We start from the raw sequence: 15,529 nt of genomic DNA on the forward strand, positions 1-15,529 counted from the left end.
GTTCGTTTTATATCTATCATCTATAAAATGTACTAAACTAGTGAAAACAGCAGATCTACAAGCACACAACGCCTCGCGATGCGAGGCGTTGTGTGCTTGTAGATCGGCTGTTTTCACTAGTTTTGTGCGACAGAGGTCTCTGCCTGACAGAGACGATATTTTAATGATTATGTTTTGTTGAGGAAAACGCTGAGATAATAGCCATTTTGGTTAGAACTGACTGAAAATAACTTTGTACTTCAAGTTTAAAATGATACTAAATATTTTTTCAAGTGTCCAAATAAATTCCAAATATTATCAAATGATCTCGCGGCACCCCTGGACTGCCGCCGCGGCACCCCAGGGTGCCCCGTCACCCACTTTGAAAACCCCTGGTGTATAGACACTCGAGACTTTTCATCTATTTGTAACTGAGGATTTAACTTTTCAAAGCAGTTCAGTCATTTTTTTCTCCCATTTTGTCCCCTCCCCCTACCCTTTCTCATTCTTCCAGTGGGTGCACACTCTGCTGCGGGCATGTGCCATCATCAGTGTCATTTCCGTGTGTATGAACACCCCCATGACGTTCGAGCATTACCCCCCACTGCAATACGTGACCTTCACGCTGGACACCAAGCTCATGTTCCTCTACACTGCCGAGATGATCGCCAAGATGCACATCAGAGGAATCGTCAAGGTTGTTCTCATTAGTACTACTGCTAACGTGTATAGAAATGGTTCAAAGTTGAAGTGTTGAGGAACTGGTATGACAGATGGTGCAGCTATTGCCGTTTGTGCCTTTTGGAGGTACGCTCTATGAGGTCCTCAACGTGTTATTTAAATTTGGGAATAATATACACCGTTTTCATAAGTGGGGTAGGGACACAATTTGGTGCATGTAATTACATGCAAACGATATGGAGTATGAATCGTCATATTTCAATTTGCGCTTATTTGAAAAAAAGAAAAAGCTTTTGGCTCTGTATTTTTCAGACTGAGGCCCTTCAATGTGTGATTAAAATTGGGGACAGATTAATGCGCTCATCCCTGCAAACTTTGGAAGCCAATCGTAGCCATTCGGAATGGAATGTGAAAGATCTGACAGATACTGTACATCTTGATTCTCTTGACTCCAGAAATTGTGTATTGTGTACAGATTTGCTTACGTTTTGAACAAAATGTGTTGGAGTAGTAGCGGAAAGTGTGTTTTTAAGAAAACGCAAAATAGACATGTGAATAGACGGCGGGTACTGGTTGCATTATGATCCAAGGAATCCAGGGACAGATTTGACACTACGACTGTTATCCCTTTGCTTTCATATACAGTTGATTAATGGGAAACACTGGCCACCATGAGGCCCATTAAAACATTTGGGGTGGATGTTCTTCCTTGCCCTTCTGGATGATTCATCAGCTAATCTACAGCGGTGCCGGAGATCCTCGCTGACCTGGCGAAGATAATAAAACAGTTTGAAAATAGGGCTTAATAGACAGCAGAGTTTTCTTCAGGCATCGGGCAGATGAAAGACCCTTAATTACTGCCATGGAAAGTGCGGACAGTTTAATTGGCAAATCAAGGATAATACTCGCACAGACAGAGAGGCATATGGTAGGCACAAAATCAGTGTGTTTCCAGGAACTAGAGCAAACAGCGGAGTAATTTTGACAATTCCTGCTGTTGCCTTGAATGAAATACAATGTGTCACATTGGGGTGATTGATTGTATTGATGAATCAATGATTAGTGTAGCATTTGACAATTGCTTGAGGAGCCAAGTGCCAGCAGCAAGGACCTTGAGCACTGATGTTAAACACTGTGAGTGGATCCAAGTAAAGAAATTCAATTCACCACTCACAGATAACGTTATTGTACTTACTTGAAAAGTAGGAATTCACTTTAAATCAGTGGAGGACAAAGTTTCCACTTTTTTATTGGTACACACCAACAAGAATGTTATAGTACTTACTGTATGTTGTTTTTATGTGTTATTTTTATTTATTAAAGCAGTGGTTCTCAAAGTGGATTTCAGGGACTTACAAGTCTGTAACTTTGACAGTGTACAAATGGAACCAAATGGACCCTAACAGGTCCATTTAGTTCCATTTGTACACTGTCAAAGTTGAGGGGAGACCTTCAAAGTTTGAGAACCAATTATAGACGGGAAGTGACACAGCAAAGGTCGTCGGTGAAATGCCACCAAATCCAGGGAAAAAAATATGTTGATTATATGTATATTGTATTGTTGTATTATATCTACAGTTCAAGAGTTATATGTCAAAACATGAATCTGCCACCATGAGGCTGATTTGAAAAATGCAGAGTGGTATTTCTTCCTTGGCTTAGTGGGGATGTAAAAGTTTCGCAACCGGACGCTGCGTTCATGAACGGGCCACTCTTGCAAACTTTGGAAGCCAGTCTTAGCCAATCAGGATGGAATATCAAAGATCCGACAGAACTGTCTTTATCACATGACTATAGAGATGTGTGTACTATGTACTGTATTGCGTGATGTAGGCCTATGGACAAAATGTGTAGGAGTAATCGGCCTCCTGGTGGCGCTATAACAGACTGATGTGAAACATTTGGGGCAGAGGTTCTGCCCTGACTGTGCCTTCGGCCTTGCGGAGACAAAAATAGCCAGCTTACTGTGTAAGAAATTGCATTTTTACCAGTTCAAAATTCCTATAACGATTGAAAGCAATAAATGATTAAAGACACTCATCTTTAATTATTATCATTACAAGCTAATAAAAGAACCCTTTTTGTAAAAAAAAGAACAAAGTTGTCATTTAAAAGTGCTCTGTAAATAAAGTGGATTGGATTGGATATACAGCACAGCAGCGTTCCCTTAAATGTAGCCATTGAGCCGGTGGTAGCATAACCCCTTAAGAGCTGTTAACACACCTCCTTAAGTGATAATTACGACTGCCCATGTTTGTTGGCCCCACGGCATTGTTCTCGCTTCTATGGTTTAATAATTATTTGTCTTGTTTACCATCATGCAAATGTGGGCTGTTTGGGGGTTGTGTTTTTCTTCACTGCTGTTGCAGTGTTACAGTATTTACTGGAATTATTATGTCCCCATGACCTTTTCCCTCAATAAAGCCTGTCTTCGTGAGTCTTTTATTGGCACAAACAAATTCAGTGAAGAGGCAAGGCCCTTTGCGCCCACACCCCTAACGGCTGAACAAATTACAGCCTCTTCTCCTGACAGAACACATGGTGCTTTTTAATAATTCCTTTATATTATGTTGAAGTGGATACATAGTAAAATGTTACGTGTGATCATAATATTATCTTTTGTTAGTACTGGGTAAAATTCATAAATCTCCCTCTTCTCTCTGTGCCTTCCCCTCCACCTAGGGGGATAACTCCTATGTGAAGGACCGCTGGTGTATGTTTGATGGATTCATGGTGTTCTTCATCTGGGTATCCCTGGTGCTGCAGGTATACTCCTATATTATCTTATCTATCCCTAGTGCTGCTACCGCTGCGCTTGCACGGGCTCGCCGTGAGGCATTTTCGCAGCTCTAGCGTTGCCTTATTAATCATCCATTTTCTCTTTGTCTTAGGTGTTTGAGATAGCGGAGCTCGTGGATCAGATGTCTCCTTGGGGGATGCTGAGAATCCCCAGAGCGCTCATTATGATTCGCGCCTTCAGGATCTACTTCCGCTTCGAGCTTCCCCGCTCACGCATCACCAACATTCTCAAGTATATAACGCAATTATTGTTGGGCATTGCACTCTTTAAATACAGCGACCATAACACATTAATAGTTGTACAGATGTAATAACATCATAACGCCATTAAAGCCAACATTGAGACATAATTTCTTCCCCCGCCTTTTCTCTCTCTCACTCTCTCTCTCTTTTCACTCTTCCTCCAGGCGATCAGGGGAACAGATCTGGAGCGTGTCGATATTCCTGCTCTTCTTTCTTCTCCTCTATGGGATTCTGGGTGTTCAAATGTTTGGAACATTCAACCATCACTGTGTTACTAATGACACAGAGTTTGGGTAATTGGGTCTTTATCAACTACTGAGTTGTTCTCCATCTGTGATGTTCTGGGCTTTGTTTTTAGCCTCTTAATTTACAGTTTGTAATATTTTGTGATAAAAAAGTTATGTAAGATGCACTGAACGGCACATTAGGATTTATCCACACATATGTACTGTAATTACCTAGCAGCATATAGTAGGGTCTGTATGGTCAGTATATGCGCTGCTAGGAGCCGTACACTGAAAATAGTCGATTTACAAGCTTACTACTGTATGTCGCATTGCAATGTAGATCTACTATCTTCGGCATCAGTATAACAGGGCTGTAACTGCTCAGCATGTCTGTGTGTGTATGTTTGTGTGAATGGGTTAATGTAACGCATACATTGGAAATCGCTTTGGATGAAGGCGGTTTATGAATGCAGACCATATTTAGCTCTACTTGTTCACAGTTATATAGTCAATCTATAGTTCATATTTTCTTATCTCATCTAAGTCGCATGAAAAGCACCACTTGAAATTGCAAATCCCTATTTTCCGAACCTACCAAAATCCCCGGCACTGTCTGAGAATAATCACAAGCCTGCGCATGGTGTGAATGTACGCGTGCACCGTGCATACGCGTAAAGGATGTTATTATGTAGATGACGGGAGTGATGATGAGAGCAGGAGCCCTCAGGGAGACAAAAGAAGCAGCGGTTGGTGGTGGTGATGATGATTGGGGGGGGCGGGGGTAGACTTGGTACAGCCATCACAGCTCGAGCCGCGAGCTGCTGTGAGCGTGCGTGTTAATCATAATAATCAACATCTCCTACATTTTCCTTCTTTGTGTTAATGCTCACCCCCCCCCACTCCACACACCCACAGCCCCCATCTGTCTGTCTGCTCTCATTGACGAGTGTCTCAGGGACACGGCATACATTGACCTTTTGCTGGCAAGAAAGATAGCAAAGGACATTTTCACATTTCACAGCCGTCTGCAAACATTCTCCCAAAGGTGGCATGGCTGTGATTTGTTTGCTGTTTGCTTCTCCTTTTCATAAACCCACCCCACCCAGCCAAGGGTGTCGCACAAAATTCTAGGCCCTGGGTACAATGATCCACTCACATTTTGTGCTTTAACTATTGAAAAACAGACGATATACAAGCTCACAGCAAGCTTGTAGAGCTGCTATTTTTGAAGTCTTTGAATATTTCAAATCCTTCTAAGGTTTTTTGAAAAATCCATGTTTCTATGTCAGTGGTGCTCAAACCTTTTCATGTGAAGGACCCCCAAAATGATTATGTATTTGGCCACGGACCCCCATCTCAAAATATTTAGTTCCAGCTCCAGGGACCCCCCAGAAGCAAAATCTGAATTACAAATGTTCGCTTAAAAAATACATAATATTGAAAGATTTGCACACATTTTCATGACTTTTCAAAAATAGCAGATCTACAAGCTCGCAGTGTGGCACTCGGTGCCGCGCTGTGAGCTGTATATCTGCTACTTTTCAATAGTATAAAATATTTAAGGCCCTCAGGCTCCACCTTGGGCCCTAATAACTCAGTACCACTCCCCCCCCCCTTGTGACGCCCCTGCACCCAGCCCCACTATGCTTTTAGTGGGGTATTTTAGAAAGACGTCACATTAAACATGGTATGTCTAATCTCTTATCAGCCATTTGCCCTTGGTACAAAGTCACAGTTCTGCAGCCTCTCATGCACCCAGGGGATTTGATTGAGATTGGGAGTGAAGCGGCAGGGGGGAGTGTGACTGTTGCGGGTATTTCCATGAGATGAGAAGGATATTGTGAACAAAGTGGTGTCTCCGCACATTCCACGTCAAGATGATTCCAATTGACCTTGCTACGCTTTGAAGCTGTGTGACAAAAGACACACCTGTAGATTCATAGGAATTATACAAGTAGACCAGCTCCACATTGTGTTTGATCACAGCCTCTGAATGTGGGGGTCAATTCCAAATGCTTCTTTGTTCACCCCCCCTTTTGTTAAACAGCGTTATAGATGTGGCATTTGTTAACATGGTCAATCTTGACCCTCTCCTGACTGCAATTCACTGTCATGTCTGTGACAATGACTTCCTATCAGATTCTGTAAACAACTAATGATTAACTCTTTTGCCGCCATTTAGGTTGTTGTCTCCACCAGCCGAAGGCTGAGGGAGAGTATGTTTTCCCCTCCGTCCGTCCGTCCGTGCGTCCGTCCGTCCGTCCGTCCGTTTGTCCGTTACCAGCTAATCTCCGGCGCCGTTGGCCCGGTCGCTGCCAAACTGTGCACACACACTCCCTCGACACCAATTCAGAACCTCTGCCCCAAATATTTCACATGGGCCTGTTCTAGCGCCACCAGGAGGCCGACTTTTGCAAAACTAACTTTTGCCAGTACTCCTACAGATTTTGTCCAAAAATCACGTAAATCAGTAGACAGTATCTCTACAGTCATGTGATCGACATGGATGTGTCAGATTTTCCATATTCCATCCTGATTGGCTAAAACTGGCTTTCAAAGTTTGCAGGATTGGTCAGTTTTGAATAAAATGCCTGAAATCCTGAACGCAGTGTGCGATTTTGGTGAAATTGTGCATGCACATTCCCAATAGGCAGAGGAATAAATGCCACTTAAGAAAAATCAAATCAGCCTCATGGTGGCGCAAGTTTGCAGGATTGGTCAGTTTTGAATAAAATGCCTGAAATCCTGAACGCAGTGTGCGATTTTGGTGAAATTGTGCATGCACATTCCCAATAGGCAGAGGAATAAATGCCACTTAAGAAAAATCAAATCAGCCTCATGGTGGCGCTATAACAGGCCGATTCATGTTTTCACCTATAACTCCACCGATTAGTGTCAAACTTTGTATGCGCACTCCTTAGAGGCCAAGGTAAAACCTTTTCCCTGCATTTTTTACATCAGCCTTTTATAGCGCCATCAGAAGGCCGACTTATGTAAAACACATTACATGCCTGACCTGGTGGAGACCTGTGCTCGGAAGAGCACTGCTTCTAGTTTACAGTCTGCTCACGGCCATCAAAGTAGCTTACGTTTGCGAATTTATAGAAAAATAGCCATCCATTATTTCCTATTGCGGTCTTGTGTAAAATAAAGCTGCATCGCTCACAGAGAAGTGAAACACCGTATGTGTTCAGCCATTACGGAGCAAGAGGCTCCTCCTCCCCCTCCGTTTGCATCGGTTTTCAGACATAGAAATAGAGAAAGTAGATCCAGGCTGAGAAAAACACCAAAGAAGTGATCCCACCGCCATTATTGTTTATGTGCGCTGAAGATAACAGACGAGCGTTACGGGAGCTATGCTGCTACTGTACACACCCGGGAGAGTGCTGCTGGTGATTCAGTCAGAGTGTATCAAAGAAAGGGTGCGTTCGTATATGCGCACCGGGTGTGGTTAGGGTTAGGGGTTATGGTTAGGTTTAGGCATAGTTTTACTGAGGTTAGGGTTAGGGTTAGGCATCGTTTTACTGAGGTTAGGGTTAGGGTTAGGTTTAGGCACTCACTACACTGAGCACACACCCGGTGCGCATTTCCGAACGCACCTTGGATACGCTCGGACTGAAACACCAGTAGAAAACACCATCCCGTACACACCCGCGCCACCCCTCATCTGCTCAGACAGGCTGTGGCGGGGGAAAAGAATGAAAGCTCGTTATGGCGCCGGGGACACGCAAGAAAAGAAACGAGCGCTCGTTTAGTAGCAAAAGAGTTAATACTCTTGAATATGTTTGGTTTTGCATTTGACTTGTAAAATGGTCCATTGCAAGGTGTCAGTGGACCGTCCACCTCTCATTTGGGGCTTCATTTATCACAGCTTTGTTATGAACCAAGTTGATTTCTTTGATAAGCCACAGCGACATTAGCCATTAACCAGCCCAGTATAATTAGCTGTATCAGGATTCACCACTATGCCTGTGATTGCCCTTTGTGATACTGCAATAAATTACCCCTTCTCATGCTGTAGCCCTTAATAAACAATTTGGATGAATGTCTGGCTGGCCAATTTGAAGGCATTAATTTTCATTAGACAAATCAAGCAGCTCCTGGAATAACACCTGTGGCTAAAAGACATTGGGACAGGAAAATTGGGGTGTGTGTGTGTGTGTGTGTGTGTGTGTGTGTGTGTGTGTGTGTGTGTGTGTGTGTGTGTGTGTGTGTGTGTGTGTGTGTGTGTGTGTGTGTGTGTGTGTGTGTGTGTGTGTGTGTGTGTGTGTGGGCGCGCGTGCGTGCGTGCGTGTGAGAAAGAGAGAGATTTGGAGAGTGTGAATGTTGCATGTGGACACATAGCAACATGTTATTAGATCATATTATAATGGTTGGAATTACCATCAGTCTCTGTCTCAACTATTAGCTAATCCTTGACAAAACGTTATTTACACAGTTACCCATGAAATAATCAATTTAAATACAGTAACCAGGGCATGACTTACATTTGACCTTGACGTGAACAAGCCACATTTTAATTTACTGTATGGCTCTCAGCTGTATACTGTTCATTTACGTATTTTGGAACATAATCTCATTGATCTAGTTTTATTCTGTGTGCACCATTAAGTGACGTGTGTATTTTCCATTATGGTTAGTAACGCAGTGGTGTAAAGTAACTACTTAAGTACAATTTTGAGGTATTTGTATTTTACTTGAGTATTTCCAATTTCCAATAGTTTTACTTCTACTCCACTACATCTGGGATTCAAATATTGTACTTTTACTCCACTACATTTATTTGAAAACTTTAGTTACTGGATACTTTGCAGATATAAATTATAATATTATCAAATTTACATTAATCCACTTTAGACCTAATTTATACCTAGGCTATTTGAAAATATCCGATCTACAAGCTCGTTGTGGGCTTGTAGATCTGCTATTTTCAAACATTTTGTACTGTTACTTTTGGTTTGATGCCAATACTTTACTTTTACTCCAGTACATTTTGAATTCCAGACTTTTACTTGTAAGGGTGCACAGACACACCAAAGTACCTATGCGAGTGGATTCCCCATTCCGCCAATGCATTTCAATGAGACTGGTGCAGTTTCATGCCAGTAGAGGATTTCTTGCAAAAAACGCTACCTTCTCATTGAAATGCATTGGCGGAACGCAGATTCCACTCTCATAGGTATTTTGGTGTGAGGGCACCCTAACAGAGTATTTCTACATTGCAGTGTTGATACTTTTACTTAAAGTAAAACATTTGAGCACTTTTTCCACCGCTGTAGTAACGTGACATGGAACAGCCTGGCCATCCCAGACACCCACTGCTCCAATGATTCGGAGGGCTACCAGTGTCCTGCAGGCTTCAAATGTGTGGACCTCATGGAGGATATGGGCCTCAGCAGACAGGAGCTGGGCTACAGCGGCTTCAACGAACTGGGTAGGTTCACATGCACTCCATGAAAACACTAGGGCTGGGGACGTGACTTGAATATCGTGATTATTTCAAACTTTTGCCTCGATTAATAAACGATTATTAATAGATTTAAAAAAAAAAAAAGATTATAGCCGATCTACAACACGACGCACTGTGACGTGTTGTGAGCTTGTAGTTAATTGATTCTCTTTTTTTTCTTTTTTTTTTGTTTTTTTGTGTGCGAGTGCGATCACATATTTTTTCAAACACGACGCACTGTGACGTGTTGTGAGCTTGTAATTAATTGTTTTTCTTTTTTTTCTTTTTTTTTTGGTTTTTTGTGTGCGAGTGCGATCACATATTTTTTCAAACTGTTGTTTATGACATGAGTACATCAACACAGAGCATGAAGTATCTCTGCGATAAAGCAATGCAACTTTTAGTCAGAACGAGGTTAATTGATTTTTCACCATAAATAAAGATATTGGGTAATTGCCGTAATGTTTGTTTTACCTTCAGGCACCGGAACCATAATCATTATGACATCCAAGAACACCAGTTATATTTTTTTATTTTTCAACCAAACATTTCATATTTGCGGAAAAAGTAGGTTGTTCATGTCTGTTTCAAGTATTGTTATGGTTCTTTTTCTTCCTCAGGCATGTTTCGTATGAGTAGGTTCCTATATCTCTCTGTGACCTCATTTCCAAGCATACAAAGAACTCCTTAGTTGCAGACAAGCTAGTATAATACTTAATTTTTTCAGGGTTCAAGGTTCAAGGTTGTACTTTATTGTTACGTCTTTTGTACAGGTACATAAGAGTAAAACTTATTTTTTTAGACAATGCAGTGGTATATATAAAATAACAGCAGAAAAACAAAAAAACGACACATCTAAAGATAAAATAATAAGTAATAATGACTTGGCATTAGTTTGAGAACCACTGATATAAACAGTTGGAGGAGCTGTGTGAACTGTGAAGACAGCAAGAGATCCGCACGCTCGCTCGATCCACATGCACGCACGCTCGCTTGCACACAGACACACACAAGTTTGTGGCCATTACATGTCCGAATATCGTGTGCATTCTTCCGTTTTAAAGAGCATGCGAGAGCATGCGATAAAACCACAACATCCGGGTAGGTAACTGAATTCGGTAGGCAAGTAACTCTGGTGTAACAACATCCGGGTAGGTAAATGAATTCAATGTACAAGCAACTCTTGTGTAACAGTGCGCCACAAGACCGACCGCATCGCTGACCACATCGCTGACCGCATCGCCGACCGCATTGCCGCCGGCCCTGTTCCTGCTTTGTATAATAGATGTAAAGTGTGTTACAAATAAATGTATTATATACACACTCCCACACGCACGTGTGCGCGCACGCACACACACACACACACACACACACACGCACACGCACACGCACACGCACGCACACACACACACACACACACATCCTCTTCTTTTTCTTTCATTTGTCAGATAATGTCAGCCATTGGTCCAGTTCGAGATGAGGAACATACCGTAACAGCCTCTAGGGACCACTAGCAGACTCCTTTAATCATCATTTCTTCAATAGTCCGATGGTGCAATCTTTTCATCATAAGCTCTCATAAGCTCCCTGTTCATTACAAATGAAAAGTGAAGCTCAAGGTGTTTTGTGCCTGGAAGGCCAGATCTGAAGGGAGGCATGTTAATTGGTGCAAGGCTCATAGGTGCTATTTTGTGCTAAGTGAAAGATTTCTGCAGACTGTTGTTGGAATGTGGATCTCTCTTTCTCTGACTTTGTGTCTCTCTCTCTCTCTCTCTTTTTCTTGACTCAGGTACCAGTATCTTTACCGTGTACGAGGCTGCATCCCAGGAGGGCTGGGTGTTCCTCATGTACAGAGCCATCGACAGCTTCCCTCGCTGGCGCTCCTACTTCTACTTTATCACCCTCATCTTCTTCCTCGCGTGGCTTGTCAAGGTTAGAAACAATAGAAGACCCCACTCCATCCCCTCCCACCCCGCCCAGCTCTCCACCATGTCCTCTCTCATCTGGCATTCCTCAAATTGGGGGAAATGGTGTGGTGAATGAACTCCCGATATCAGGGACGTTCTGGCCATTGGGAAAAGCGGGACAACTCCCGAACGGCCGGTTCATTCCCGGCCGGTCCAGGCCGGCCATTAGGCAAAAAAATTAAAATAAAAAGTCGGCCCTCGTTCCATTTTGGGAGCTGGGCGGCCAACAAAGTAAATCGTCACTGTCGGGCAGAAATCTTGTATCTCCAAGTTTCAAATGTATACATTTTTTTCGCAAAGCAAAGCCCTGCTTCACAACGCCTCGTGCTTGAAGATCGGCTGTTTTCACTAGTTTAAATATTTTTTAAAATGATAAATACAAAACAAACGGTTTTGGATATACAAGGTTTCCACCCGTCAACGACAAAATATAACTCAATTGGCCCACTGGCTCTTTGAGTAGCAGCAGCGCTATTAAGAGAGATCTCTCTCTATAGCGCGCAATGTGGGCCTCTCCAACTCTTTTTCCCGGGCTGAATCAGGGGCCCAGCATGTCCCTGCCCAATATCATCACTGTTCCTGATCCCCTCTGGTCTCAGGCCAGACATAACAACTCTTCACTGGTTCATTTTCACTCCCAATTATTATTTTCTCTGTCCATCTCCCCCACCCCGTCTCACTCTCTATCTCTGTCTCTCTGCCAGAATGTGTTTATTGCTGTGATCATTGAGACATTTGCTGAGATCAGAGTGCAGTTCCAGCAGATGTGGGGGTCAAGGAGCAGCACCACCTCTACAGCTACAACACAGGTAAGGCCGTCACACAATACGTGCCCACTAGAGTTCTCAACGGGCCTGAAAATTAAGGCCCGGCCCTAACTGAGCCCGACAGGGTCGGCCCGAGGCCCGGCCCGACCCTAACTAGTTTCATCATTTTAAGCCCGAAGCCCTAAAAAGCCCGAGTGAAGGAAAATAAACAAATTTAAAAACGCCTCCAGGTGGCGCCACGCCGCCACCGCGGTGACCATACCATGTGTTATTATAGCGAGTAGTAGGCTGAGAGAGTGAGATTAGCCTACCTTTCCACTTTTGGTTCGGCAATGTTAGCATGTTCTCTCAAGAAAAGTTTAATCCTTAATCCTCCTCATCTTGTTCACACGGTGCAACGCATGCATCTGTCTGCTCTGCATGTGCCGTCTCTGTCACTCAGCTCTCAGTGAGTCTCTCCTCCACTTTCTTTCGTTTCGTTTCGGACAAATTCGACCTGTTGTAACCCCACCATCGTATAGCTGCTGCTGTCGCTGATTTATGACCCTCCCTGGCCTGGAGAGAAGCACTGATCTGCAAGTTCTAAACAAGTCAGATCGTGATGCAAAGCAGACTTCAGTTGGTTTGTAGATTGAATGGTGTTTTGGTGCGCAACACCAGTCTGCTATTATTAGCAGCCTGTGCTGCCAGCATCGCTGACCGCGGCTCTCTGTCTCTCACTCACTCTGCTCTGCCTCGTCTGCTGCCAGTGGTGTGCTCCGAGTGCTCGTGCGGTCACATAGTAAATAAGCGAGTGAAACGCCAGTCAGCGCCATGTTCTTTATCTTTATTAAATATGAAGAAAAAAAAAGAATGAACTTTTTTTTTTTTTTTTTTTTTTTTTTACTGAACCCGAGGCTCGGCCCGACCCGACTAATTAGCATACATTTTGAGCCCGGCCCGGCCCGAATATACTGACATGCTTACATTGCCTCTTGATACTGTAACAGAACTCTTGTCTGGGCCCTATGGGCCCACCTTAAACCTGATCTTGAGGAGGCGTCACACTGACTAGTCCTGTACCTGGCCCGTAGATCCGTTCGCAATTTGGTGTTTCTCACTTGAACTGAGTCAGTGAATCACATAAGGTTCCTATTCGCTATAGTGCCACAAATGGCGCAATGGCCAAATCAAATATGGCTGCCATCGGCTCTCATAGACAGCTTATTCCCTAAAACAACTGACATGAAAGGAGAAATAGTACATTGCAGAAATACAATTAAGATCAGCATAGATCTCCCAGCGAAAAATGCACTGGAACCTTCCCTCCCAGTAATCCTCAAGTGAGGGAAATTGTAACAAGATGAGCCGAGTGCTTCAGAGGTTTAGTAACAGGGTGATATCTCCAGTCCTGTGGTGTTTGAGATGCTCAAAGTCAATATAGAGTTAAATCGACGAGGGGTCCCATCAAGGGAAATTCTTCAAGCACACTCACGAGTCAAGGAACTAGGGCTATAAGGGCCCTTATAGCCACGCCCTGAAGAAGACAGAGTGTCGAAACCGGTCAGCGTTAGTGGCCTTTTAATTGGATTTTTAATATGTAATAGCCCTATCTAAATAAAGGCTTTTTAGCTGTTCCTTGACTCGTGAGTGTGCTTGAAGAATTTACCTTGATGGGACCCCTTATCGAAGGGATAATGTCTTTGGATGGCACGTAATACTGTCCCTTGAACAAGAGAAGCTTCTCCCTGCAGTATTGTATGAGCATTCCAATCGCCTCTTGTGTCATATCCCCTGCTCAGAGCCACGGTACAGCACCTCTTGTGTCATGACCCACGCTACGAGCCTTCATGCACAGCTAAACTATTAACAAAAACATGCCAAACCTGGCCAATGTTATGAGTCATGAAAAAAGAAGACAAAAAAAAGCATTGCGTTAGTTCAGGCACAGGAGTCATATAGGCTTTGGGATACGGGCGGAGCGGGGCCTTGCAAAAATTGCCGTTGCTCCGGCCGCCTCTTTGTTGGTAAGACTGACGACACAGATTAATCAAGGCTATAAATAAGGAAAAGCAGTGTCTAATATGCGACAGTCAGGCAAGTCCCGGAAAAGACACGCTGTGATTGGCCAGAGGCACTTTGAGTGACACTTCCCCCAAACATTATTTACTATTCTGTCCCCCAGTAGATGTAACTCGGACGGTGCTGAGTCGGCTCATGTGACCTTCGCAACGCTCAACACGGCGACTCGCTCGCTACCGCTCGCTCGGTGGTCTCACGTCTCACGTGGCTCAAGGTCGCCTGAGACGGCGCCTCTGTCGCTTTTGTTGGAAAAGTTATGTCGGTCTCCATGTTTTTCAGTCTTGCATTCAGCCAATGAGAACGCAGAGGGGGCGGCGCTTGCCCGGATGTAGCTATGTTTCGATATCATGCTAATATGTCATGTTAACTCATTCGCCGCATTTTAAAAATCTCTTTGAAGTTCCAGGATGCCACAAGTCTCCATAGACTTCCATGTAATTCATTGTGCACGGATCATGCACACCCCTGCATAGATCATGCACTACGTGTGTGCACGCTGTTCACAGCTTTCACACAAAGAAATCTGCTTGTAAATCCGTTCAGGCATTCATGAGTCATGATGTAGCAGCCATTATGTTTTCTTCAAATGTAAACAAACATGGCTGCCATGTTTGAAAGATGGGGTTGGTATGGGGGTCAAACATGCAATTTTGCGATTGCGATCATGCCTAGTAGATAGAATGAAGTAAACATATGGGACATATGGGATAACTCAGGGAAACTCGTGGTAAAGCAGTCAATGAGTTAAAATGCATTCAAGTTTGCATAAAGTTAATCTGAGCCCACTCTTGTATATCTGTGGGGGTTTTGCATAGCATTCCCTGCTTTTGTTTAGCATGCTGCTTTTTGCAAAATTTAGGGAAAGAGAAGAGCCATTAACACCAAGTTTAACTGTATTCCATTTGTTGCAATACATGGTTAAATCTACTGATGACACGAGTGTTCCTGACTGAACTACAGCATAACTATGAATGCACAGAATTGTTCACCACTGTTGTTATAAAAGTGGACTCTGGCATAATAATAGTTCATGCATGGTGTGTCAGTGTGGTTTATCCCTTTAGTCTTGTTTCTAAAATGAATCAAGTATTACATGTCGATGGCATCCAGTTGGTGTAGATTGAAACATTCGCCCACTGCCACAGAGGCCTGGGTTCGCTTCCCAGCGACAGGGGCGCAGGCGTGCCGCCAACTTGGCCGAGTGCTTCAGTCAACCAACACAAATCTAGTGTTCACAGTTGGGAAGCCGGCAAGTCCTTGTTAGTACTGATCCCTGCTGGGTGCTCGGGCACCTGTTGAGTGAGAAGGGGATGTAGGAGATCTCCACGTGGGTTACACTCCTGGGGAAACTCAGAA

The 15,529-nt window shown here is 43.6% G+C and overlaps 1 protein-coding gene across 1 annotated transcript in view; it reads left to right on the plus strand.

The window, feature by feature from the left end:
• The window catches only part of nalcn (sodium leak channel, non-selective), a gene marked incomplete at its 3' end in the record, with an annotated part of 132,611 nt that overhangs the window by 3,796 nt on the left and 113,286 nt on the right, over positions 1-15,529 (plus strand). The window contains exons 3-9 of the mRNA XM_080753543.1: positions 494-676; positions 3,343-3,426; positions 3,552-3,691; positions 3,867-3,995; positions 9,209-9,363; positions 11,168-11,310; positions 12,050-12,154. Of these exons, the coding sequence (XP_080609669.1) occupies positions 494-676; positions 3,343-3,426; positions 3,552-3,691; positions 3,867-3,995; positions 9,209-9,363; positions 11,168-11,310; positions 12,050-12,154 (939 nt within the window). The remainder of the gene's footprint in view (positions 1-493; positions 677-3,342; positions 3,427-3,551; positions 3,692-3,866; positions 3,996-9,208; positions 9,364-11,167; positions 11,311-12,049; positions 12,155-15,529) is intronic.

Source organism: Nannobrachium achirus, assembly GCF_963921795.1.
Source record: "Nannobrachium achirus genome assembly, chromosome: 22".
NCBI classification, from domain to species: Eukaryota; Metazoa; Chordata; class Actinopteri; order Myctophiformes; family Myctophidae; genus Nannobrachium; species Nannobrachium achirus.